The following is a 27626-nucleotide window of genomic DNA, read 5'->3' on the forward strand; positions in this document are numbered from 1 at the left end:
TTCTAGTGTAGGTGACCCAGGTCCACACTTGAGAAACACTGCCCTGGGGCCTAGACTCTGAGCCCTTTGGGGGCAGTAATTGTCTCCTTTATCTCTGCTTCCCTCCCTAATTCCTGTCACAAAGGGACAAAATAATTGCCCATTGAACTGAATTGTTTAAAACCATTGCTCCAAAAAGTGTTTCACATGGAGTCAGCTTAGGTCTGTAGCCTCCCTCTACCTGTAGTCTCTGGGACTTGATTTTACCAGAGGAGTTTAGTCCAGCAAAAGCGATTAACACTCAGCAGAGACTAGGTTATAAGCCATAAAGCCAAGAAATTCATTAACAGGAAGAAATACATGTTCTTGTAGGAGCAGAGTCCACCCATGAAACTATTGCTTGGTGAATAAGAGGTCAGAGTAAATGGAATTTACTGACTTTTAGGCTTAAATTGTTAAAATGGGACACAACCTCTGAGATAACATATAGGAGAACACTGTATAAATCAAAAAGCACTATATTCCCTGTAAGATATTACTAACATCATCATAGTAAAAAATACGGTAGACAGAACACCTAAATGTGTAAAGCAAATACTGACAGATCTGAAAACAGAAATTGATGGTACAACAAGGGGACTTCAATGCTCTACTTACCATAATGAATAGAATATCCAGACAGAAAACAATAAAGGAACAGTTGACTTGAACAACACGATAGGCCAAATGGACCTAACAGATGTTAACTGAACATCCCACCTAATAGCCATAGAAAATGTCTAATTCTCAAGCACACGGGGGTTTTCCTCCAGGACAGATCACATGTTAGGCCACAAAATTAGCCTTCAAAATTAAGAAGATCAGGGGCTCCTGGGTGGCTCAGTCAGTTAAGCGTCCGACTTTGGCTCAGGTCGTGATCTCGCAATCCATGAGTTCGAGCCCCACATAGGGCTCTGTGCTGACGGCCTGGAGCCCGCTTCAGGTTCTGTGTTTCCGTCTCTCTCTGCCCCTCCCCCACTGGCACGTGTGTGTGCGCGCGCTCTCTCTCTCTCTCTCTCTCTCTCTCTCTCTCTCTTTTACAAATAAATAAACATTAAAATTTTTTTTTTAAATTAAGAAGATCAAAATCATTCCAAATATCTTCTCTGAACACAATGGAATGAACCTAGAAATTAGTAACGGCAAGAGAATGGGAAAATCAGAAATACGTGGGAAGTAAACAACACACTTGAACAACCACTGGGTCACAGAGGAAATCAAGAGGGGATTTTAAAAGTATCTTGAGACAAGTGAAAATGAAAATATAGCATACTAAAAGTTATGAGATGCAGAAAAAGCAGTACCAAAAGTTAAGTTCATAGCAATAAATGCCTATATTAAACAAGAAGAAAGATCTCAAATAAAAAACCTAACTTTACACTTTCAAGGAGCTAAAAGAAGAAGCACAAACTAAGCCCAAAGTCAGCAGAAGAAAAGAAATAATAAATATCAGAGTAGAACTAAATCAAATAGAGAATAAAATAATAGGAAAAAAGTCAACAAAAGTAAGAGCTATTTTTTTTTGACTGTACTAAATTATTTGGTAAGAATTTTACAAACATTACGTGTATTAGTGGTAACAGTGGAGCTGGAGAGTGTTGGGTCTTCTCTGAGTCACACGGCCAGAACCACCAATAGTATGGGGGAACTTGTGACCCTTTTCAAGGCCACGGCTCTTGTGGCCTGCAGATGTCAGCCCTCACATCTCCCTGTGCTTGTGGTCTGGTTTGGTGAATCCACTGGGTGTCAGGATTTCTTCCGACGGCTTTATGGAACAGATCAATAAGGATAATCTCAAAGAATTTGTATGTGGAATCTTCGCCAATCCAGAAAGAATTCAAGACTCTCAGAGCCCCACAGTGGCATCTAGCTCGCTCCTCTGCAACAGACTGAAGGCTTTGGGCAAACTTTAGCTGGTGGACATTATGATGGACGGGATTGCCATAGGTAGCAGCACCCTTAGGAACTGGGCGTTTGCAGCCACCGTGTCGCACATGAATCCAATATATAACATAACCTTGCTTGGCCTTGTACCCCAGTCTGTACGCTTTGTGGGGCCAGGTTGGGTGGGGGGCCCTGTGGAGCACAGGGAGCTGGAGATACAGCCAGCAGTGCACCCTGAGAAGAAAGCACATTACACCAGACTGCTTCTTCCTCCAGCCCCTGGATGTACTTGTAAGTGCCCATCTTGGCTTACCTTTGAGCTCATGGCTGCTGCCAGACAGAAAGGCAGAGCTTTCTTTCTTTTTTTTTTTTTTTTTTTTAAAGATAAATACCACTAACAAACCCTTAGTAGATTAAGACGATAATCTTGAAAAGACTCAAGTAAAGTCATAAATGAAAGCAAACACATTACAATGGGTGCCTGAGAAATAAAAGGTCATATAGGGTTATTATGAACAATTTTATGCCAAAAAACTAGATAACCTAGGTAAGTGGATAAATTCCTAGAAATATACAACCTACTAAAATTGAATCAAGAAGAAATAGAAAGCCTGAACAGACCCATAACAAATAAGGAGACTGAATCAGTAATCAAAACTTTCCAATAAGAAAAGCCTAGGACCAGACGGTTTCACTGGTGAATTCTACCAAATGTTCAAAGAAAAATTAATACCAATCCTTTTTAAATTCTTTTTTTTTTTTAGGGGCGCCTGGGTGGCTCAGTCGGTTAAGCGGCCGACTTCAGCTCAGGTCATGATTTCACGGTCCGTGAGTTCGAGCCCCGCGTCGGGCTCTGTGCTGACAGCTCAGAGCCTGGAGCCTGTTTCAGATTCTGTGTCTCCCTCTCTCTGACCCTCCCCCGTTCATGCTCTGTCTCTCTCTGTCTCAAAAATAAATAAACGTTAAAAAAATTTTTTTTAAATAAAAATAAAAATAAATTCTTTTTTTGTAATTTTTTTTATTTTTGAAGGAGAGAGAGAGACAGAGCATGAGCAGGGGAGGAGCAGAGAGAGAAGGAGACACAGAATTCGAAGCAGGCTCCAGGCTCTATGCTGTCAGCACAGAGCCTGATGCAGTGCCCAAACCCACGAACCGCGAGATCATGACCTGAAGTCAAAGTCGGACACTCAACGACTGAACCACCCAGGCACCCCTCCTCTTTAAAATCTTTTAAGAACAGGAGAGGAACCACTCCCAAATTCTTTTCACGAGGCCAGCATCACCCTGATTACAAAAACAGACAAAGACACCACAGGAAAAGAAAACTACAGGCCAATATCCCTGATGAATATAGATATAAAAATCTTCAAACAAACTAAATTCAATAACACATTAAAAGGATCATAGGGGTGCCTGGGTGGCGCAGTTGGTTAAGCGTCCGACTTCAGCCAGGTCACGATCTCGCGGTCCGTGAGTTCGAGCCCCGTGTCAGGCTCTGGGCTGATGGCTCAGACCCTGGAGCCTGTTTCCGATTCTGTGTCTCCCTCTCTCTCTGCCCCTCCCCCGTTCATGCTCTGTCTCTCTCTGTCCCAAAAATAAATAAAAAACGTTGGAAAAAAAATTAAAAAAAAAAAATAAATAAATAAAAGGATCATACACCATGACCAATTGGGATCTATCCCTGGGATGCAAGGATGGTTCAATGTATACAAATCAATCAATGCGATACAACACAATGAAAAAAATGAAAGAAACCACACGATCATAAATAGACACAGAAAAGGTATTTGACAAAGTTCAGATCCATTCATTATTAAAACTCTCAGCAAAATGAGTATAGAAGGAACTTACCTCAACATAATAAAGGCCATATATGAAAAGTTCACAAATAAGGGAAAAACTTAAAAGCTTTCCTTCTTAGATCTGGTACAAGGCAAGGATGCTCACTTTCATAACTTCTATCCCACATAGTACTTGAAGTCCTAGCTGGAGTAATTAGACAAGAAAAATAAACAAAAGGCATCTAAATTAGAAAGGAAGAAGTAAAATTATCTATGTTTGTAAATAACATCATCATATATGTAGAAAACTCTGAAGACTCAACAAAAAAGCTGTTGGAACTAATAAATTCAGCAAAGTTGATGGATACAAAATCAACATATAAAAATCAATAGTGTTTCTATACACTAATAATGAGCTATCTGACAAGGAAATTAAAAAGACAATCTCACTTACAATTGCAAAAAAATAAATAAAATACTTAAACTTAACCAAAGAGATGAAAGATTTGTACGCTGAAAATTATACAACATTGATGAAAGAAATTAAAGAAAATACTAATAAATGGAAAGACATCCTGTGTTCATGTATTAGAAGAATTAATATTGTTGTAATGTCCATACCATTCAAAGTGATCTACTGATTCAATGCCATTCCTATCAAAATCCCAAATTCATTCTTTACAGAAATAGAAAAAACAACCCTAAAATTCATATGGAACCACAAAAGACTCCTTTTTGAGCAAAGAGAACAAAGGAAAAGGCATCACAGATCTTGATTTAAAATATGTTACAAGCTACAGTAATCAAAACAGGCATAAACACAAACATATAGACCAATGGAACAGAATAGAGAGACCAAAAATGAATTCACACATCAACAGTTAACCAATCTTCGACGAGGGTGCCAAGGACACAATAAATGGTGTTGGGAAAATTGGATATCCACATGCAAAAGAATGAAATCATATAAAAAATCAACTCAAAATAGATAGGAGACCTAAACAGAAAACTTGAAGCCATAAAACTATCAGAAGTAAACATAGGGGAAAACCTTCTTGATACTGGTCTGGACAATGATTTCTTGGATATGACCCCAAAAGCACAGGCAACAAGAGCAAAAATAGACAAAAGGGATTCCATCAAACTAAAAACCTTCTACATAGCAAAGGAAACAATCAACAGAATGAAAAGGCAACCTACAGAATGGAAGAAAATACTTGCAAATCATATAGTTGATAAGGGGTTAATATGCAAACTACATAGCAAAATAAATAAATACTCCAATTTAAAAATCTGCAAAGGACCTGAATAGATATGTCTATGTGTCTATAGATAAGTCAGATATATCTAGAAAACATACAAATGACAACCAGATATATGAAAAGGTGCTTAACATCACTCATTATCAGGGAAATGCAAATCAAAACCACAATGACATATCACCTCACACTTGTTAGAATGGCTGTTATCAGATACAAGATAACCAGGGTTGTCAGGATGTGGAGAAAAGAGAACTGTCATACGTTGTGTGGGAATGTAAACTGGTACAGCCACTATGCAAAGCAGTATGGAGGTTCTTCAAAAATTAACAATAGATCTATCTTATGATCCAGCAATCCCACTTCTGGGCATATAGTCAAAAGAAATGAAATCAGAATCTTAAAGAGATAGCTGCATTCCCATGATCATTTCAGCATTATTCACAATAGCCAAGATATGGAAACAACATAAATGCCAACAGATGAATAAAGAAAATGTGATATATAAATATATGCACAATATAATAACTGTAATATAAATATAATATAAATATAGGTATCCTGCCATTTGTAGCAACACAGATGAACCTGGAGGACATTATGCTATGTGAAATAAGCCAGACCCAGGAAGACAAATATTGCATGATCTCACTTATATATGGATTCTCAAAGTCAAACTCATAGAAGCAGAGAGAATAGTTGTTGCCAATGGCTGGGGAAGGGAGGAAATGAAGAAATGTTGGCCAAGGGGGTACACAGTTGCAGTTATGCAAGGCGAATTAACTTCTGGACACCTAATGTATAACAATGTGACCATAGCTAATACTGTATATTATATCCTTGAAATTTGCCAAAAGGGTCGATCTTAAGTGTTCTCATCAGAAAAAAAGAAAAGAAAGAAAATGGTAATTATATGAGGTGATGGATATGTTAATTAGATTGTTTGAGTTCATTATTTCACAATGTATATCAAATCATCAAGGTGTACACCTTAACTATATACCATTTTAAATTGTCAATTATACATCAGTAAAGCTGGAAAAAAAGAAAGAAAATATGCTGGAGGCAGTATGCACAGGAGTGATGCATGCAAGCTCTGAAGTCAGACAGAACAGAGTTCCGCTGCTATTTTTGAAATCTTAGACAAGTGGTTTCAATTTTCTGAGCCTCAGTTTCCCATCATTCCCAATAGAAATGATGGTATCTGGCTTTTGGAATTTGGGGGAAAATTAAACGAGACAATGTACGTAATCTTTTCATAGCGTCTTGTACTCAATAAGTGTTCAATAGATGTTAGCTAATATTAATATTCAGTTCCATTTCTTCTCAGTCACCAACTCTAATGTCAGACAAATAATACAACAGCGCAACGAGAAAAGCACGCAACTGGTGGCAGGTAACCTGGGTTCCAGTCTCTGCTAGGCCAGTTCTAAGTGGTCATTTTACATAAAATAAACCTTAGTTTACGTATTAGAAAAAAAATGTAGCCGACACCTAGCAATAATGTTCATTCATTGATTTAATTCCTTCACTAGTAATACTTGTAGAACGCCCCCAATGTAGAGTTAGTCCTAATTCTAAGTATTCGAAACCTGGAAATGAATGAGAAATGGTTTCTGTGTGGAGGAGCTCACAGTCTAGGAAATTTCCAACGAGATAATGTCTATGAAGATTTCCTACAGGTCAGTGGCAGGTGTGGTGTGACTCTTAACCTTCCGGTTCCGAAGGCACTCTGTCCCTGAGATCTTCCATCTACCTTCTGGAAGTAGGTCTGGAAGGTGAGGGCAGGAGAGGCGGTTGTAAATTAAACAAAAGAGCATCCTTTCCTTCTGGAGAAACAAGGAAAAGGAGAGCACCGGGCCAGTGTGGATTTGACCTGTGATTGCGTACCTAACGACCGAAAGGTCAGACTTCCGTCCGGGCAGCAAACGCCCACTGAAACGCTGGGGGAGAAACGGGGATTCCCAGCTGCGCACGCGCACTTTAACTTTCGCCGAGCGCCAGGCCCCCTCTAGATCGGAAACCTTACGCAGTCTCCTACGAAAGACGTAGGAAAAGCGGCGTGGAAAACGCAGGCTCTTGGGTCACGTGACGCGGCGAGAGCGTCGTTGGCTCCTCCCCCTCCAAGATGGCGTCCCTGCTGCAATCGGAGCGGGTTCTGTACCTAGTCCAGGGAGAAAAGAAGGTTCGGGCCCCGCTCTCGCAGCTTTATTTCTGCCGCTATTGTAGCGAGCTGCGGTCGCTGGAATGTGTGTCTCACGAGGTAACGCAGTCGTCCCATGAAGAGTGTGTGTGTGTTGGGGGAGGGGAGAAGGGTTCGTCCTAGTCACCGCGACTGGCGGGTAGTTATTTCCTAGCTTGGTGATTGGCTGTGTCTTCTGTCGCTCAAATTTGCTTGCGATTTAATTTGCTTATAATTTGTCATTTGGAAAGAAGGAGCGGCCTTGGGTGGGGCTGAGCTGATCTTTTGGTTCTAGAGCACCCTTTGATTGGATAGACTTGACTTTGGGGACCCTGGCCGTCTCCTGGGAGTGGGTTGGTAATTGGGTGGGTTGGGGAGGAAGGTGTAAAGGTGCTTATTCAGGCTACTTGAGGGGCAAGATACAGTCTTTCCTGATTGATACCGGGTGGAGCCCGCACGCATTCTCATTCATGCTCCTCCCATCCTGGAAGTTCTGCCCCTACTTTGGCCAGAAACTGGGCCTTCCTCTGTCTGCCCGGGCTGTGTTCTGGCTCATGCCTAGGCCTGCAGCAAGGAAGAGGTTGGGTTGGGGCAAATTGAGTGGAAAGCGCTTAGAATAAGGTCTGTCGTGTAAGAAGCTCAAAGGGTTCTATTCATGGCGCTTCTCCAGAGGGAATGGTGCTGGCCTTCGCAGGCACAAGTGGGGTTGGAAGTGGGATTGCTCAGAACGTAAAAGACCTACCCCATTTTTTAAAATTATCAAATAAAATTCCCAAACTTCTGCACCATTTGGCACATCTTGTTATTCGTTTAGTAAGCTTCGGAAATTAAAAGACGAGTAAGACTTAAATCCTGCAGTGATTCATGGTCTGGTTAAGGAAAAGCTACTGGTAACAGTTACTGTTTATTCATTGCTTTCTGTATGCTGTGTGGTTTACCTAAGGCCAATAGAATGAATACCTTTTTAAAAAACTATTTTGTAGTTAGAGCAACAGGCACAATGTTTGCCCTACATCACACAGCCAAAAATTTGGGGGTGGCAGGGAAGATCAGGATTTGAAACTCTGCAGGCTTTCAAATCAGGATTTGAAACCCGATTCAGAGAACTTCATTGAAGATCCCTGGACTGTTAAAAGTGCATATGAAAACGTGTCCTATACTGTAAGCCATTTTACACATTATTATTAATAATAATTATCTTGTTGGGTGTATTTTTCATAGTATTAAGAATTGTCAGAGAAAGCAGTTAAATAATACGAGAGAAAAATCCATGCCATATTATATACGCAATAGTTCTTGTATTTTTTTTCTCCGTTAGTATTTTATCTGTGTATATCTCTTCAGCGGGTCCTTTGTCTTTTAGATGTTTCCTATTCCAGCTTCACCTCCAGAATTTATTGGATTAGAGTCTCGTTTGGTGGTCATTAGAGAGATCAGTCTCCATGATTTCTAAGGATCTGTCTGTGACCACAACTTTTACAGACAGACTGGTGTGTACCTGGGCGTTTGGGGTTTGGAGAAGGATGAGGCTAGTGAGGGGTGGAGGAACCCAGAAAGTTCTTGGTGAGAACCTGAGATTGGATCTGCATGTGAAGGGACGGGGGTAATTTGAAAAGAGCCACAGGAAGGAACAAATTATAGTTTGCCTTTTATGATGAATAAGTGTAAATATTAGTTAGCAATACTGTATGTTCCTGGAGATTATTTAAGCAGCACCTTTATTTTTTCAAAGGTAGTCCTGTGTATAGCAGATGATGAAAGAAGCCAATTTCTATCATCATATTGATATTCAAATAAATCTGTGTTTACATCTGAAGGTGATTAGGGTTACTAGAATTGTCAAACAGGATCTACCTACATTAAAGAAAATTATTATTCAGACCTTAAAAAATACAATGAATTTAATTTTCTACTGTGTTTTTGAGTTAAACACAATAAGACTATCTTGCTAGCTTAGTAGTTTAATTTGCCATTTAAATATTTCCATAGTTGGCTCTAGCTGATTTTGTAAATGTTAATCTATACTTCTGCAAATGTGTAATACTTCAGTAAGGAGAAAACTTTTAAGTCTTCCTTAACAATTTAAGTGTGGTCAAGTTATTACAGTCCATTGAAGCTAAGCAGGATGGAAGGATATTTGATCACAGCTTCACAAATTGGGTTATTTTATTTCATTAATCTGTTCCTTAGATCATCACAGAGTTCTTCTTTTACAAAGACAACTTTTAACACATCTCATACATGATACCCTGATGAAAGGGAGCAGGAAAGAGCAGAAAGGAAAAGTGGAAGGGTTTTAGGAAATCCAGAGGATAAGAAAAAACTTGAAGAATAAACCCTAAGCTGAAAACAGTCTAGATTCTTTGGCAGATCAGTGGTTTCTCACTTGCCACTGCAGTATATTTTAGAATTCACTATTTGGCGTAGACATATATACAAGCTAGACCGAGTGCCTTTTTCTCTGATTTTTTATTTCTTGTTTCTTTCTAGGTGGACTCCCATTATTGTCCCAGTTGCTTAGAAAATATGCCATCGGCTGAAGCCAAACTAAAAAAGAATAGGTAAGACTGGGATCCATTTTTTTTCTGTTTTCCTCAACTATTTTTTGAATAAAACACATGGAATTAACTCTCATTTTTAACTAGCTGATTTTCATTTTTTAGCATCACCTTTGCTAAAGATGAAATGTCCTTTGATTTTTTAAATTAATTTTCTATTTTAGGACAGTTTTAGACTTAAGAAGTATTGTGAAGATGGTACAGAGAATTCTATTACTTCATACACAGACTCCCCTATTGTTAATGTCTTGCATTATATGGTATATTTCCTTCAAATTAATGAACAGCATTGGTACTTTATTATTAAATAAATGCTATATTTTATTCAGGTTGCCTCAGTTTTTCCCTAATCTCCGTTCCAGGATTCTATTTAGGATATCCACATTATATTTAATAGTGATGTCTCCTTAGCTCCTCTTGCTGTGACACTTTCTTAAACTTTTCTTGGTTTTGGGGCGCCTGGGTGGCGCAGTCGGTTAAGCGTCCGACTTCAGCCAGGTCACGATCTCGCGGTCCGTGAGTTCGAGCCCCGCGTCGGGCTCTGTGCTGACAGCTCAGAGCCTGGAGCCCGTTTCCGATTCTGTGTCTCCCTCTCTCTCTGCCCCTCCCCTGTTCATGCTCTGTCTCTCTCTGTCTCAAAAATAAATAAACGTTAAAAAAAAAAAAATTAAAAAAAAAATTAAAAAAACTTTTCTTGGTTTTGATGACCTTAAAGGTTTTGAGGAATACAGGTAAGCTATTTTGTAGAATGTGCTTCAGACGGAATTTGATGTTTTTCTCGTCAGCGTCAGCGGGGGAAATGTGTTATAGGGAGGAAGACAACAGAGGTAAAGTGCATCTTTTGTTACATCACATCAGGGGTACATACCATCAATAGGACTTATTACTGTTGATGTTAACCTTGATCACCTGGCTTGAGCTAGTATTTTTCAGGTTTCTCTGATGTAGAGTTTCTCTTTTTCTCCTTTTTTATACTGCACTCTTTGGAAGAAAAGCCACTATTACAGTCAACACTCAAATCGTGGGGAGTTATGCTTCCCCTCTATGAGGGTTATCTACACCAATTATTTGGAATTCTTTTGCATGGAAGATTTTTCTCTCCTCCCCTATTTATTTATCTAATCATTTACTTAAAGCATGAATATTGATTTCATATACCTTAGGATATAATCCAATACTCACTCCTTCCTTCCTTCCTTCCTCCCTCCCTCCCTCCCCTCCCTCCCCTCCCTCCCTCCCTCCAGCTTTGGCCATTGGCGCTCCTTCTGTAGACTCCTGTAACCCTTTTACCACCCCCACCATTGCATGGGCGGGGAGTTTGGGAGGTTGTTCATTTGTTTGAGCATTTTCTGACTTTCTGGTATTGCAAGATAATCCAGGCTCATCCCAGGACTCTGTCTCAGTCCTGAATTAGCCATTTCTCTAATTAGTCTAAAGAGTTTAAAGTCTCTTTCTCTAAAGAGTCCTGGTTCCTTTTATTGGAAAACTGGTGTTAAAAACCAAGATCTGGGTAGTAGGTATGTTTGTTGCTACTGGGTGCCATTTGGTTTTTAGCTTAGCATGTATACCTCCATAGATGCGAACCGCTATTACTTATCCTTCCTGAACCCAAGAAATAGCTCCTGATGATCCAGACACTGTTTTTTTTATGCTGTCCACACATTAATTTTTATTTAATCCTCAAAATATCAGTGAGCAGTAAACAGTGGGCAGGTACTATTATTATCCTTATATGAGGATGTTATCCACGTGGCAAAATGCCGCATAATTAGAGTTATGGAGCAGAGCTTCAGAACAATCCAGGAGTGGAAGTGAAATCTTAATAATCTCAGATGGTGAAAATTAAAAGCAGCAAGGCCCAGGGGCCCCTGGAGGGGAAACATTGGCTGAGCACTAGGAAGAGTAGTGCCTAAGGAGAGAAGAGAAAGCCCTGAAAATGCACTGCTTCTGAACTACTGCAGTTTGATGGCACTGTTTGGTTGCTGGGTCGGTTCTGGCACAGCACACAAGCAGTTATTTTCCAAACCCAGTTTCACAGCTTATTGTATTGTTGCCTCCCAGGTTTACATTGTGCAACTGCTCTTCCTCTCTCAAGGCATGAGCTGTGACATTTGTCTTCGTCAGAAATCTTTGTGATCTGTACAAGCCTAAAAAGAGTCTGAAACAGTTAACCCCAGACTGTTTAACAGTGATTCCCTCTGTGGAGTAGGATTGGGTTAGGCTCTAATTCTTCAGGAACTTTGGTGCTGATTGCATTTTTTACAAAAAATAATGAACATTATTATAAAAATATATTAAATTTTTTTTTTAATTTTTAATGTTTTTTATTTGTTTATGAGAAAGAGAGAGAGAGCCAGGGGAGGGACAGAGAGTGAGGGAGACACAGAATCTGAAGCAGGCTCCAGGTTCCGAGCTGTCAGCACAGAGCCTGACGTGGGGTTCGAACTCGTGAACCACGAGATCATGACTTGAGCTAAAGTTGGACCCTTATCCGACTGAGCCACCCAGGTGCCCCTATTTTTAAAATTTTTAAACAAGGTTTTAATACTTTTTTTTATTTCTTATTGTTTGAGGGTCACTCCTTCCTTATAGTTCTCTCTTGAATTCCTAACACCTAGAACAATGTGTGGCACATAGCAGGTGCTTGATAAATATTTGTCAAAAAAATGGACAGTTGTGTTTGTTGTGTTATAGGTGTGCCAACTGCTTTGACTGTCCCGGATGTATGCACACTCTTTCCACTCGGGCAACGAGCATTTCCACACAGCTTCCAGATGACCCAGCCAAGACCACCATGAAGAAAGCCTATTACCTGGCCTGTGGATTTTGTCGCTGGACATCTAGAGATGTAGGCATGGCAGACAAATCTGTGGGTGAGTCAGGTGAACTTCAGCATGAGATTTTGTGAAATTGGCAGTGCTATAATTGCCCACAGATTATTATTTCTGTTACCTGTGGAAGGTAGGAGCTAAATTCCGAGCTAAATCTTTCATGTTCCCAAATTCTCACATTTGTGGGCTACGATGTTTCATCTAAAACTGGGTAAACTATTTAGTTTTCTTAGAGTTGGTAAAACAGTATTGATAAATCTGACACTTCCTTAGAATCAAAATATTAATGTTCTTCATAAAAAAGAAACACTCCTGATGATGAAAGACATCATGAACAGATCTAAAAGATAAAAGTAACAAGACTAAGAAAAATATTTGGATCATATATAACAGACTGAAGGTAAATAAACAAAAATAAAGAACCCTTGTAAATCAAGGAAGAGACCCCAAAGAAACACTGGGCTAAGGATAAGAATAGCAGCTCTCAGAAGTGGAAATAAAAATGATGAATAACCAAAGTGTATGCATGGAAGGACCCACAGTAGGGTTACAATGGTTCTCTATTTTCACAAGTCCCATCCCTCGTGTTTCCTTACCCTTGAAGTATTTTAGGCCTTTCTTTTTATTTCTACTCTTTTTTTGAATATCATGAAATGCCTTGTACTATTACTATTCTGTATATGTGAGTTTTTCAGGTGTTTTTAACACTACTAGGAGTTTCTTGGGAACAAAGACTTTGTTTTGAATGTCTGAATTTTTCATTTAGTTTTCGTTGTTCAGGTGATTGGATTTTTGTTTCCACACGCAACTTGGTGAGGTAAATTTTTTAAGTCAATAAATATGCACAAAGGTATGTTTAACTTTACCAGTAATCAGGGAAATGCAAATGAAAACTTCATTGATTTGACAAACTTTTTAAATCTGTTAATATCAAGGGTTGGCAAGAATATGGGAGAATAGTCATTTCATGTACTGCTGCCTTGGGAGAGCAGTTTGATAACATTTATTAAATTTATTTCTTTTTATTAAAAAAATGTATTTATTTAAGTGATCTCTATACCCAACATGAGGCTTGAACTCACAACCCCGAGATAAAGAGTCACATGTTCCTCCAACTGAGCCAGCCAGGCACCTCTATTTATATTTATTTTTATTTTAACAAAATAAATGACATTTTATTTATGTATTTAACTCCAGTACAGTTAACATACAGTATTACAATAGTTTCAGCTATATAATATAGTGATTCAACAATTCTATATATTATTCAGTGCTCATCATGATAGTGTATTCTTAAATCTCCTTCACCATTTATTTTAACTTAAAGATTTTTTGTTAATGTTTGTTTATCTTTGAGAGAGAGAGACTGAGTGTGAATGGAGAAGAGGAAGGGGCAGAGAGAGAGGGAGACACAGAATCTGAAGCAGGCTCCAGGCTCTGAGCTGTCAACACAGAGCCTGACTCAGGGCTGGAACCCACAAACCATGAGATCATGACCTGAGCCTAAGTCAGACACTTAACTGACTGAGCCACGCAGGGGCTCCACCTTCACCATTTATTAAAATTAAATTGCTTTTATTCTTCTCCCCAACAATTCCATATCCAAATATCCCGGAGAATTCAAACACATCCTCAAATGTGCATATGTAAAATGTTTGTCAGTGAAACAGAAAAACTGTGTTGGTTTGGACCTAAAGACCTAAGGCCCTAATTACCTCTCCATCATTTGAGTATTTCAGAGCAGAGATTGCACTTATCTTCAGTAAAGGAAACTTCCTTTATTTTTACGTTTCATCTGTACTCCATGGTTAACACCAGAAAGTAGAAACTGTGTATAGTCAGTTCAAAATCTTGAGTTGCTATTTAGTTTTTATAAAAACAGTAGTATTGCTAACTCCTCATTGTCTTTTTATTTCTGAAATTGAATGAAATTTTAATTCTGAAACTTGATTTAGACTTGTTAAAAATTTGTATTTTGGGATTTTCATTAAAATTTCAGCTTACTAGTCTATGAGGAAGCCCGTAACAAACTCACTATGTCAGTTGACATAACAAATGTGAAGATGGACTTTAAAAACTTTTTGTGTGTGAGAGAGCACGTGTGTGTGCATGTGGGGGGGAAGTGGGGCACAGAGGGTGAAGGAGAGAGAATCTTAAGCAGGCTCTAAGCAGGGCTTTGTCTCACAACTGTGAGATCATGGGACCTGAGCCAAAGTCAAGAGTTGGATGCTTAACCGACTGAGGCACCCGGGCACTAAAAACTTACAGATTTTCACACACTTTAGAAGTAAATATGGATGAAGTTTCTTTAGATTCAACTCTGTTCTTAAAAATTTAAGATTTGATTCTGTGGTGTTTGCTCTTTTCGTTTAGAATGCTTGAGCTCTTGGTTGTTTTCTGACTTTGTACTTGAGGTTGATAAAATACTCCTCAAAAACAAAAGTTAACAAGTGTATCTTTAGTTCCTTAAGAATGTTCATTGGTGGATAGATATTTCCTGAAATGTGATTTGTGTTAGCAAGATCCTTCCTATAGCATCTTTTTAGATCATTAGTAAATATTTGCATGGGTTTTTTTTGTTTTTTGTTTTTTTTTAGTATTTTTTTTAAGTTCATTTATTTATTTTGAGAGAGAAAGAGTATGAGTCTGGGAGGGGCAGAGAGAGAGACAGAGAGAGAATCAATCCCAAGCAGGTTCTGCACTGTCAGCACAGAGCCCAATGTGGGGCTTCATCTCACGAACCATGAGATCATGACCTGAGCCGAAGTCAGATGCTTAACCAACTGAGCCACCTAGGCGCCCCTGTTTGTGTGTGTTTTAATGTCAGTGTGGCAAGTAAGTTGTTTGAATTTGCTTACAAATTTAAGTTAATTATGAAAAACAACCCACAGTGGCATAGTACATATGCCCCAGTGAGTTGAAGTGTATTTTTCTACATTTGTATTTTGTGTCTTGTTATCAAGTTATAGAAACAACGCCCAGAAGTCCAAATAGATTTCTCAGTGTTACTCTGTAGAGAATGTTTTATGCTTTTTAGATTATGAGCCATTAGGGTTGGAAAATTTGTATTTCAGAACTTAAAACCTGTGTTTACTTCAGAAATCTATCTTCTCTAGGGTATCTTGACAATGATAATTGAATACTAGGAGCTCTTAAAGAGTACAATTTTTTCTTTCATGATGTCATTGGCGTGTGAGAAGCTCTGAAACCACTTTAGAACTATTTGTGTATTTGTAAGTAAGCCATTGTGTCTGTAAAGTGCAGAGAAATGAGATTGTTATGTTTCCCAAATTGCTCTTCAGAATAAATTACCGGTTCTAAAGAAGCAATTAGGTAAAAACATCCAGAGTTTTCAAAATATTACAACTAAAACATTGCTTTCACATAATTGTTTTTCATGTTTGTCTCAAGTAAGGCAGCGTTTAAAATACAAATATTGTACTAAAGGATGTTAATTGTTGCAGTTTCTTGCAAGAAGGTATGGTGTCACCTTCAACAAGCCTACTTTTTGTTTTGGAAAAAGGTTATTTTTAGTTACACAAATAATACACATTCGTGTATTTATCTTCCAGCTGCAGAAATGAAACAGAACCAAAACAGTTTAAGCCCTTGTGTAGGCCTTTCCATACCGCATCCCCCTTCCTCTGCCTCCTAAAGAGAGGCAATCATCCCAGTCCTGAATTTAGAGTTTATCAGTGCCCATGCCTGTCTTTATACTTCTCCATATATGTATGTAGCCACTGCCAAATGTTTTTCAATTGGAAACAAATGGAAAAACACTGCATGCATTCTGCTACAACTTTTCTCTGTCAGCATTATGTTCGTAGTATGTAGTTGATTTATGCATGACTTACCACAGTTTACCCACTCAGTCTCTTCTGATGGACACTTAGGCTGTTTTCATTTTTTGGATTTTGACAACAGTACTGTTAGAAACATTGTACATATTTCCTGAGTCACAAGAGTAAAGTTTTCTCTACATAACTGAAAGTAAAATTGCTTAAGTTGTGTACATCTTTAGTGCTCCAAAATGGCTTCCCAACTTTGGTCCCACCAGTAACAAGGGTAGACTACCCATTGCTCCAGATTGTTGGCTGGTCTAGTATTGTTGGACTTCTTCCAGATTTTTCCAAACTGATGGTTGTAAAGTGGTATCTCATTATAGTTTGCTTTTCAGCTTTTTTTGGTTAGCTTTATTGAGATACACAGTAACAGTTGACTCTTGAACAATGCAGAGGTTAGAGATGTTGACCTGCCCCCCCCCCCCCCATGCAGTCGAAAATCTGCTATAACTTTTGACTCCAGCAAAACAACTACTAATAGCTTACTGTTGACTGGAAGTCTTACTGATAACATAAATAGTTGATTAACACATATTTTGCATGTTATATGTATTGTATACATATATATTCTTAAAATAAGCTAGAGAAAAAATGAGAAAAAATACATTTACATTACTGTACTGTGCTTATTGAAAACAATCCACTTATAAGTAGACCCATGCAGTTCAAACCCATGTTGTTCAGGGGTCAGCTATATTCATTATGGTTTTACTTTTAACTTTCTGGAATAATCTTTTCCATTACGATTTGTGCGGTGTATTTCTTATGTAAGAAATTCTTCTCTAAATCAAGGTCATAGAACATACAAATTGCACAGGGTTATAGGTAAGAGCAGGGTCTTAAGAATCAGACTACTTGAGTTTGAATCCTAGCTTCACCACTTACTATCTATGTGACTTTGAGCCTCAGTTTCCTCATTTGTAAAATGAGACTGATAATAAGAATGCCCATCTCAGAGGGCTATTATGAGTATAAAAGGGTATGTAATACATTTCAAATACCTGGCACAGAAACTAAGCGTGTGTTAGTTGTGGTGGGAGCGGTTATCTTTATCACCGTCATTATTTTTAGTGAAAATTTTGTTCTGAGTGTCCTGGTTTATATAATTTATAGGACTGTTAGAAGTTCTGTGATTTTTTGTGTTTAAGTTGCATTATTTGTCCTGCAGATGATCCGGTTTTTATGAAAATGTAAATATTAAATTATGAAAATTTGTTTAACGTTCCTTTGTCTTGCAGCTAGTGGTGGTTGGCAGGAACCCGAAAATCCTCACACGCAACGGGTGAGTGAAGTGTCGTCAGAGAGAGGATGAACTAAAAAGATGGAGGGAAAGCTGAAGATCTTCCATGTTACGGACTATGGATGTGGCATATGCTTAGAAATCTGTGATGTGTTTTTTGGTGTCTGTTACACATAGAAAGTGTTTCTCATAAGACATTAAGTCACAATGGCTGTGTTTTCCAGTGTGACTTAAGTTCATAGAAAAACCTAGCTGTAGCTTTAGTTCTGTGGTCAGGTTGTGAATCAGAATAAGGACATAGTATGCGTTTGTTTCTGTTTGTCATGTATCCGCCAACTAAGTTAAGGTTCTGTTTGTTCTCAAATGCTCTTGGAAATACCATGGACATATAGATGTCTGAACTCCTAGAAACACCACACATATAAGATGCCCTTGGATGAAGCAGTGGTTGCTGATAGAAGCACAACTCGAGCATTCTTTAACAGTTTAAAGTGAATTGATCTGTTTGGGAGGTACCTGAGCTGATTTCGTTGCCGTGGAAGCTCAAACATGAGAAAGAAGATGACGTGCTAGTGAAATAAAGGACTTACGGTCAGGCTGTACATTAAACAGTGACTTCTAATCACTCACCTGTGATATCAGCAAAAGTTAGAAATACCATGGATGAGAGTGTGAGGAATTGGACCTTTCACATACCCTATTGTTAGTGTAAATTAGTACAGATTTCTTGAGCTCTCAACAGCATCTGTATGAACTGTGACCTACGGAAATACTTGCATTTATGCACAAAGATATGTATATTCGTTGACCAGACATTTATTGAGCACTTATCATGTCCCAGGGGCCATGGTGAACAGTAGGGATACATGGTCCCTTTCTTTATAGAGCTGAAGTCCAATGGGGAAATAAAACTTGATCAAATTATCCCCAGATAAAAGAGAAAGGGTGATATGTGATGTGAAAGAGAAAGAAATTGTGCCATGTGAACATTTAAAGAAGTTGTTTTCATCTTTATTTATCTTCGAGAGCAGGGGACAGGGGCAGAGGGAAAGAGAGAGAGAGAATCTAAAACAGGCTCCATGCTTAGTGCAGAGCCTGATGCAGGGCTTGATCCCACGACCCTGGGATCATGACCTGAGCTGAAACCAAGAGTCATATGCTCAACTGACTGAGCCATCTGGGCCCCTTGTGAACCTTTATTAGGGAGATTTCAGCTAGTTGAGTCTATGTCTGAGGACTGTGCTGAGCTCTGAGGACAAACACGCACAGAAGGGAAAGAATTCAAGGCAGAGAAACAGCACATACGGAGAGCTTATAAGTGGAAGAAGCAAAACAAGTTGTAGACAAGAAGGGGAGTGTGACCAGAGCACAGCACAGTATCAGACAAATGGACAGAAGAATGTGGGGTTGGACCATGTGGGACCACATGGACCAAGTCAGGGAGATTGAGAAGCTTTGAACTGTTTTTAAACTAAGTGCTGACAAGATCACGTTAGTGCTTCTAAGAAGTAATTGCTGCTGAACTGAAAGTGAATATCAGGAAGCCATTAAAGTCGCATCATAGGAAGTGCTTAAATACCTTAACAGATATCTGTGTTACACGATAAGATGCAGCCTTGAAAACAATGAGATCTGTTGACTGGATGAAAAGTTCCTAATACTTCTAGTCAAATAAAAAGTTATAATTTATTTCTCCTATATTAAAAGTGTTTTCAGACCTATGAAAGCTACGTATGTATACATGGGGTTTTTGTTTTAATGTATGCAGATTGTAATATTATCGTACCCATGTCTGTGTGTAAGAATGCTATCTAAGCTGATAATTGTGGGTGCCTCTGGTGAGGGGAAGGGTGGACTTGGGCACAAGAGAAAAGAGAAGTATCACTTTTTATTCTTTATGTTAAATATTGTTTGAACTTTTCACAACATATATTGCTTTTAGGATTAAAATATGTTTTAAAAATGAAAAGGTATGAGTGGTGGAGAAGACAGTACAAGCTGTCACAGTCTTAGATGTCCTGTGGCCATGCAGAGAAAATGGGAGCAATTGTGAGGGGAAATAAGTAAAGAAGTAAAAGAATAATAAAAAGAGGGCTTAAAATTTCCAAGCCTTTTCATTGCCCGTTTCTTCCTATTGCCACAGTTTCCATTTTAATTCTGCAAATAATTGAGAGAAATGTGATAAAGAGAAATTCTCTTTGAAGGGCAAACTTGACTACTGTAGTAATTTGTCTCCTTCATTTGTTATGTGTCCAGTCAGTGGTGTTGATTAATTTTGCATATTTCCTGTTAGCTTTTTATGAAACAAATACTGCATCTTTGATTTCTTACAGATGAACAAACTGATTGAGTATTACCAGCAGCTTGCTCAGAAAGAGAAGGTTGAACGAGATCGCAAGAAACTAGCACGGCGTAGAAACTATATGCCTTTGGCTTTTTCGGTGAGGAGTTGGTCCAAAAAAGGAGTGCGCATTTCATTGATCGAGGCCTGTGTGGCATGAGAACAGTGACCCTTTCGGAAATTGGCCACTGTCCTTAGATTCCTGAATGATGAGTAGCAGAGAATCCTAGTGTCTAAGTCTAGCAGTTAACGCTTTTGCCATATCACGAGTTCTATTTGAGTTCTTTCAGTTTTAAGGACATTTGTGTTCCTTTTTGCATCACTGTCCTCTCTCTCCTGATTATTCCCCACAGCTCATGTTTAATTTTGTAGGCATCACAGAACTCTTAAACAGAAAGTCAGAAGAAGGTGGGCAAGTGGTAGATTTTATTCACGTTACCCAGTAGCCCACCTTTGACATCCTGTAGTAATGGTTTTCCAGCTCTCATGATTATTTCTGGCACCTTCCTATGTTTCTCCAGTGTGAAGAACACTGACTTTTACGCAATGCATTTGGGTGGTTAAATAAATAGTAACATATGTACGTGTAATTGTTAGGAATTATTTATGGAAGTCACTGTCGACTAGTTTGTACTACCAATCCAGAAGCAAAAGGTTAGGATTTGGCACTTTTGTTATTGTCCCCCAAGTTTCATTTGCTGTCACAGAACAATTTCTTTTCTCCATGCTTGCTGGGGGGCCCAGCAGGTTGACACTGAATACATAACATTTATTGAAGGACAGTGATGTCTCAGGCACCGTGCTAAGTGCTTTTCCCATTTTATTTAATTCTCACCAAAATCCTGTAGGGTAGTTTGACAATTGAGGAAATGTAACTTACCATCCTGCTTCTGTATGACAATTAGTTTAAATCACTGAAACTCTAAGGGTTGGTGAGGTCCATATAAAAACCTTTAGTTTTGTGCTCGCTTTGGCAGCACATATACTAAAATTGGAACGACAGAGAAAGTTAGCACGGCCCCTGCACAAGGATAAATGCAAATTTGTGAAGCGTTCTATAAAAAAAAACTTAGTATTTAATAAAACATTAAGACATGCAAGGCATCTACATTTGCCAGAGACTTTAATGAAGGCTAAATAAAACTTACGGAATAGTTCAGTGCTATAATCAGCATACGCACTAGTATGTTTAGGAGAGGAATTTGAATTAAAGGCATTATTCTTCCAGCTTCCCTTATAACCTGCCTGCTGTATGAGTTTGCTTCTATCTTATGCTGCATTTTTTTGTCTCTGTTGCAACCTGCTGCTATTTGGGGGCCTACAGCAACACACTATTCATGTAGTGGTAAGTTCTCTTTTATGATTCTTGCTAACCCTGAAGAAGTTAGCAGGTGATCACTGGTGTTCCATGAAGACATTCATCATGTAGCTTAGACACTCCACATAGTTCTGGTCTAAGCCATAGAGCCATTGCTTAGATACTTTTAGATTAATAGTAAAAAATAAAAATAAATAAAAATTACATTTAGTTCAATTTTGCTGTACTAATATAGTTTCAGTCTCCATGTGTGATGCTTTTATTATTCTTTTAAGAATAAAGTGATGTGGGGCTACAAATTTCTTTCTTTAAAAGGAACTTTAAATTAGCTTTTTTTTTTTTTTTTTGCTTATTTCCCTGAGCTTCTCATGCTGTCCCACCCCAAAATCTTTCTTTTGGTAAATAGGATGTATAAATACAGGATTTGTAATCGGGATTTCTGAACTCTCTTTAGGACAAATATGGTCTTGGAACGAGGCTTCAGCGACCACGAGCTGGTGCAACCATCAGTACCCTTGCCGGACTGTCGTAAGTTTGGACATTAAATGGCTTGGAGGAGAAAAGCAGGTATCAAAATGAATATTAAAGGAATGTGACGTAAAACAGTGGCTACTGGGGAAGAAGAGTCTCATGCTTAGAAAAGACCTGAGCGGAGAAAGAATGTCCTACAATAGAAGAATGCTTCAGTTATTGTTTTCATAGACTTTGAATATAATCAGGTGGACCTTTGAGAAATTAGTGCTTTTTATCTTTTAGCCTTAAAGAAGGAGAGGACCAAAAAGAGATAAAGATTGAGCCAGCTCAGGCCGTGGACGAAGTAGAACCTCTACCTGAAGATTACTATACAAGGCCAGTCAATTTAACAGAAGGTAATATTTTACATTATTCTACTTTGTTTCTATTTCACATCTAATCTGCTTTGGTTACTAAATGCTCTGGATTTTGAGTTTGTTTTTTTTTTAAATGGGTATTTATTTTTGAGATAGAGACAGAGTATGAGCCAGGGAGGGGTAGAGAGAGAGGGAGACACAGAATCCAAAGCAGGCTCTAGGCTCCAGAGTGTCAGGACAGAGCCTGACACAGGGCTTGAACCCATGAATTGTGAGACCATGACCTGAGCCAAAGTCGGACACTTGACCAACTGAGCCACCCAGGCACCCCTGGGTTTTGAGATTTTTAATGCCATAGCTGTTAGTAGTAAAATAAATCAAGTAGCAAGTGAGATGGATACAATCATTTGAAGAACTTAAAAAAAATTTTTTTTTGAGAGAGAGACAGAGTGTGAGTGGGGAAAGGTTAGAGAGAGAAAGAGACACAGGCTCCAAAGCCAAGCTCCGAGCTGTCAACAGATTCCGACGGGGGGCTCGAACTCACAAACTGTGAGACCATGACTTGAGCTGAAGTTTGATGCTTAACTGACTGAGTCACCTAGGCACCCCTGAGGAACTTTAAAATGTCAAATTTCAATATAGTAGTTTTTTGAAGAACTGTTCACAAAGGAAGTGTTGTTTCATGTGATAATTTCATATAAGCCTGATTTTGAGCAAGTCATTACAAACTAAGCCTGGTTCCTGTCTTTCATACTAGTGACCACCCTTCAGCAGCGCCTCTTGCAGCCTGACTTCCAGCCAGTCTGTGCCTCACAGCTCTATCCTCGTCACAAACATCTTCTGATCAAGCGGTCCCTGCGCTGTCGGGTAATTATTCCATTTTGTAGAGTTGCCATTTGTATAAGAGAAAAACAAAAAATAAAACATTGGGATCTGACTAACATCAAAACTTTTGGGGATGTAGTAAATATAAAGAATGCTTACAGAGAATGTACTAGGTGTCTAGGCATCATTTTAAATGCCTTCAAGATAAAAATCCTTACAACTATGAGATATGGGTACTATTGTTATCCTGTTTTATAGATGTGGAAACTGAGGTACCTAAAGGTTAATAAGTTCATAGCACTAACCCCTAAGAAAATCATGAAAGAATATATAACTTTTAGGCTAATAAAGAGGAAACGAAAAGGAGTAATAATAATTTAAAAGAAAGCAAGAAAGGAAAGACAACAGCAAAATCGAGCCTCTAGGAATTTATAACACAAACAACTGAATTTTTTCAGTAAATAAATTATAAAAGAAAACAAAAAAGGGAAAGAAACCTTTTAGATCAGTGCTATTCAGAACTTCTTCTGATGATGGAAATGTTCTGTATTTGCACAGTCCAACATGGTAGCCACTAGTCACATGTTGCTATTTAGCACCTGAAATGTGGCTGAGGTGCTAAATCTTTCAAATGACCACTTGTGACCAGTGGCTACTGTTAACAATACAGCTCTAGAAGAGATCTACCAAACATAGTATGTAGACTTCATTTAAATCCCAATTCAAACAAAACATAAGAAAGGGGCCAGGGAGCGGGGAGGAAAGGAAGAAACATTTATGAAATCTTTGGGGAGATTTAAACACTAGCTGGATTTTTTGATGCTATCAAAAGAACTTTCCATGTTTTTAACAGATAAAAATAGTATTGTTATTTTTAAAAATATCTTTCAGAAATACATACCAAAACATTTATGGATGAAATGACATGATGTCTGATACTTGTTTCAAAACAATCAGGCATGGTGAATGGGTGAGAGTATAGATGAAACCAGATTGGTCATTGTTGCTAACAGGTTGCTAATTTGTTGAAGCTGTGTGACATGTACTAGGAATTTTTACTACTGATTTGTATTTTGCATATATAAGAATATTTCTATAATGAAAAAGCTCTTCAAAAAAGAAGGAAAGGGGTGCCTGGGTGGCTCAGCTGGTTGTGTCCAACCTCGGCTCAGGTCATGATCTATCAGTTTGTGAGTTCGAGCCCCACATCAGGCTCTCTGGTCTCAGTGCAGAGCCTGCTTCAGATCCTTTGTCTCCCTCTTTCTCTGCTCCTCCCCTGCTTGTGCTCTCTCTCTCTCTCTCTCTCTTTCAAAAAATAACATTTAAAAGATAAAAAAAAAAAAAGGAAAAGATACTGGCTTCTAATTGTGGAATGAATAAGTCACTGGAATAAAAGGCACAGCATAAGGAATATAGTCAATGATGTTGTAGTAGTGCTGGATGGTGACAGACAGTGGCTACGCTTATGGTGAGCACAGCATAGCTTAAAGGGATGTTGAGTCACTACGTTGTACACTTGAAATTAATGTAGCATTGTATGTCAACTGTATTCAACAAATTTTAAAAAATAAGGAAGGAAAAGCCCATTTTAAGTATAAAGACATGTATTGATTAAAAGTAAATAGATGTAGACAGATAAACATGCTAACACTAATCTTTCTAATCAAGAAAGCAAGTGTAGCTATCTTAGTTTCAGACAGAGCAGATTTCAAAGTAAAGAAAGTTAACAGGGATAAAGAAGGGCATCACATAATGATAAAGGGGCTAATTTTCCAGGAAGACATAACAATTCTTAACATGTATATGCCTAACACTAGTGTCAAACTATGTGAGGCAAAACCTGATAGAGCTGCAGGAAGAAATAGATGAATCCACCCTCACAGTTGACATTTCCTCACCCCTTTCTCAGAAACGGACAGATGCAGCAGGCAGAAAATTAGTAAGGACATAGCTGAACTCAACAACGTCATCCATCACTGGATAAAATTGACATTTGGAGACTGCTTCACCTAGCAACAGCAGAATATACATTGTTTGCAAACTCATCTGGAACATTCACCAAGGCAGTCTACATTTTAGGCCAGAAAAAGAACAAAACAAAACAAAAAGCCCATCATAATGGATTTGAAAGAATAGAAATCATACAATGTCTACTCTCAGGCCACCGTGGGATTAAACTAGGAAGTAAGAGAAAACTAGAAAGTTAGCAAATATGTGGAGATTAAACAACACATTTCTATTGTAAATAGCATGTGTCAAAGAAGAAGCCTCAAGAGAAATTTAAAAATACTTTAAGCTAAATAAAAATGAAAACTACTTGTCAAAATTTGTGTGATGCTGGGGCTCCTGGGTGGCTCAGTCGGTTAAGCATCCAACTTCGGCTCAGGTCGTGATCTCACGGTCCGTGAGTTCGAGCCCCACGTCGGGCTCTGTGCCGACAGCTCAGAGCCTGGATCCTGTTTCAGATTCTGTGTCTCCCTCTTTCTCTCTCCTTCCCTGCTCATGCTCTGTCTCTCTCTTCTCAAAAATAAATAAACATGAAAAAAATTTTTTTAAAAGAAAAATTTGTGTGATGCTGTGAAAGCCATGCTTAGAGAGAAATTCGTAGTATTACATTCATAGATTAGAAAAAGAGGAGAGATCTAAAATCAGTCATCTAAGTTTTCACCTTGGGAAACTGGAAAAAGAAGAGCAAATTAAATCCACAGTAAGCAGAAGAAAAGAAATAATAAGAATTCAAGCAGAAGTCAATGAAATTGAAAATAGGAAATCAGTAGAGAAAATCAACAAAACCAAAAGTTGATTCTTTGAAAAGACCAATAAAATTGATAAGCCTCTCTCCAGGCTAAGTAGGGAAAAAAGAGAGAGGGCATGAATTACTAGTCAAATGAAAAAGGGGACATCACTAGAGATCCATGAAAATCAGAAGGATAATAAATACTATGAACTCTGTGCCCACAAATCTGATAAAAGAAGAAATGTGTGATCTGAATAGGCTTATGTCTATTGAGTAATAAATTGAATCACTAATAACCTTCAAAACAGAAAGTCCTAGGCTCACACGTGTTTACTGGTGAATTCTACCACATATTTAGTTACACCAATTCTTTTTTTTTTTTTTTTAATGTTTGTTTATTTTTGAAGGAGAGAGAGACAGAGTATGAGCAGAAAGAGGGAGACAGAATCTGAAGCAGGCTCCAAGCTCTGAGTTGTCAGCACAGAGCTGGATTTGAGACTTGAACTCACGAGCTGTGGGATCATGACTTGAGCCAAAGTCAGATGTTTAACCGACTGAGCCATCCAGGCGCCCCAATTACACCAATTCTTATAATGGCTTTTTAGAAGGTAGAAGCAAAGGGAATACATCCTAATTCATTCTATGAGGCCAGTATCACCCTAATACTAACCAGGCAGACATTACAAGTACAGATCAGTGTCTCATGAACATATGTGCAAAAATCTTCAACAGAATATTAGCAAATCAAATCCAAAAAAGTATTAAAAGAATTATACACCATAACCAAGTGGGATATATTCTTGGGATGCAGGGCTGGTTCAACATTTAAAAATCAATGAAATCCGTCACATCAGCAGACTTAAAAAAAAAAAAAAAATCACATGATCATATTGATAGATGTAGAAAAGGCATTTGACAAAATCAAACACCCATTCATGATAAAAAGAAAAAAAACTCTCAGAAATAGGAATAGTGAACTTTCTCTACTTGATACAGACTGTCTACCAAAAGAAAAGAAAGGGAGGAGCGCCTGGGTGGCTCATTCGGTTCAGCATCTGACTCTTGATTTTGGCTCAGTTCGTGATCTCACAGTTCATGGGATCAAGTATCATGTCGGGCTTTCTGCTGGCAGTACAGAGCCTGCTTGGGATGCTCTCTTCCCCTCCCCCCACTTGTACTCTTTCTCTCTTCTCTCAAAATAAACATTAAAAAAAACTTTTTATTTATTTATTTAAAGAGAGTGCGGGAGGGGCAGAGAGAGAGGGGAAAGAGAGATAAAATCCCAAGCAGGCTCCGCGTTGCCAGTGCAGAGCCCAGTGTGGGGCTTGAACCCACAAACTGTGAGATCATGACCTGAGCTGAAACCAAGAGCTGGATACTCAACTGAGTGAGCCACCCAGGCGCTCCAATAAATAAACATTTAAAAAAATAATAAAGGATTAGTGTCCAGAATACATGAAGAACTTTAGCAAATTAGTAAGGAAAAGATAACAACGGGATAAAAATACCCAGTAAATAGTAACATGCAAGTCATGGCAGAGGAAATCCCAGTAGCCAGTAAACATGAAAAATATTCCTACAGTAATCCAGAAAGTGTCTGTTAAAACTATAGTGAGACACCATTTGATAGTTACCAGGTTAGCAAAACATAACGCGTGGGAAATGATCATACAAGAATCCTCATTGCTGCATTATTTATAGTAGCAGAATCGTGGAAACATCCTAGATATCTGTCAATTTGGGCATAGAAATGATGACAGTAGGATACAGAGGTACCTCTGTGTGTGCGGACATGGAATACCAAGACAGGAAGTGAAGACAAAGGGTGGAGGAGTATATAAAGTGCTCCCTTTTGTGTTACTGCAAAAAAGATGATGTCTGTGTATACTTGTACGTGCATAGGCTATTTGTGAAAAAAACACGAGAAACTGGTTGGGCTCTGGGGAGCGGGACAAGGGGACAAGTGATGGGTACCTTTAC

General features: G+C 38.5%; 1 protein-coding gene, 1 non-coding gene and 1 pseudogene across 4 annotated transcripts in view; 2 read left to right on the top strand and 1 right to left on the bottom strand.

The window, feature by feature from the left end:
• Positions 1-1543: 1543 nt before the first annotated feature.
• Positions 1544-2248, bottom strand: LOC115523315 (annotated as a pseudogene).
• A 4784-nt stretch (positions 2249-7032) lies between these two features.
• DCTN4 (dynactin subunit 4) overlaps positions 7033-27626 on the top strand; it is a 32222-nt gene continuing 11628 nt past the window's right edge. For 2 of the 3 annotated variants that reach the window (XM_030329236.2, XM_030329244.2), the window contains exons 1-8: positions 7033-7205; positions 9615-9685; positions 12377-12555; positions 17594-17637; positions 19929-20036; positions 21709-21782; positions 22011-22123; positions 22842-22951. In XM_030329236.2, the coding sequence (XP_030185096.1) occupies positions 7071-7205; positions 9615-9685; positions 12377-12555; positions 17594-17637; positions 19929-20036; positions 21709-21782; positions 22011-22123; positions 22842-22951 (834 nt within the window). In that variant the 5' untranslated portion in view covers positions 7033-7070. Of the gene's footprint in view, positions 7206-8039; positions 8286-9614; positions 9686-12376; positions 12556-17593; positions 17638-19928; positions 20037-21708; positions 21783-22010; positions 22124-22841; positions 22952-27626 lie in introns of those variants that run through there. The other variant, XM_030329245.1, reaches the window with a different exon arrangement.
• LOC115526522 lies at positions 20898-21001 on the top strand. The gene has a single exon (XR_003972619.1). It is a non-coding gene; the product is annotated as a U6 spliceosomal RNA (small nuclear RNA).

This window comes from Lynx canadensis, chromosome A1 (assembly GCF_007474595.2).
Source record: "Lynx canadensis isolate LIC74 chromosome A1, mLynCan4.pri.v2, whole genome shotgun sequence".
In the NCBI taxonomy this organism is placed as follows: domain Eukaryota; kingdom Metazoa; phylum Chordata; class Mammalia; order Carnivora; family Felidae; genus Lynx; species Lynx canadensis.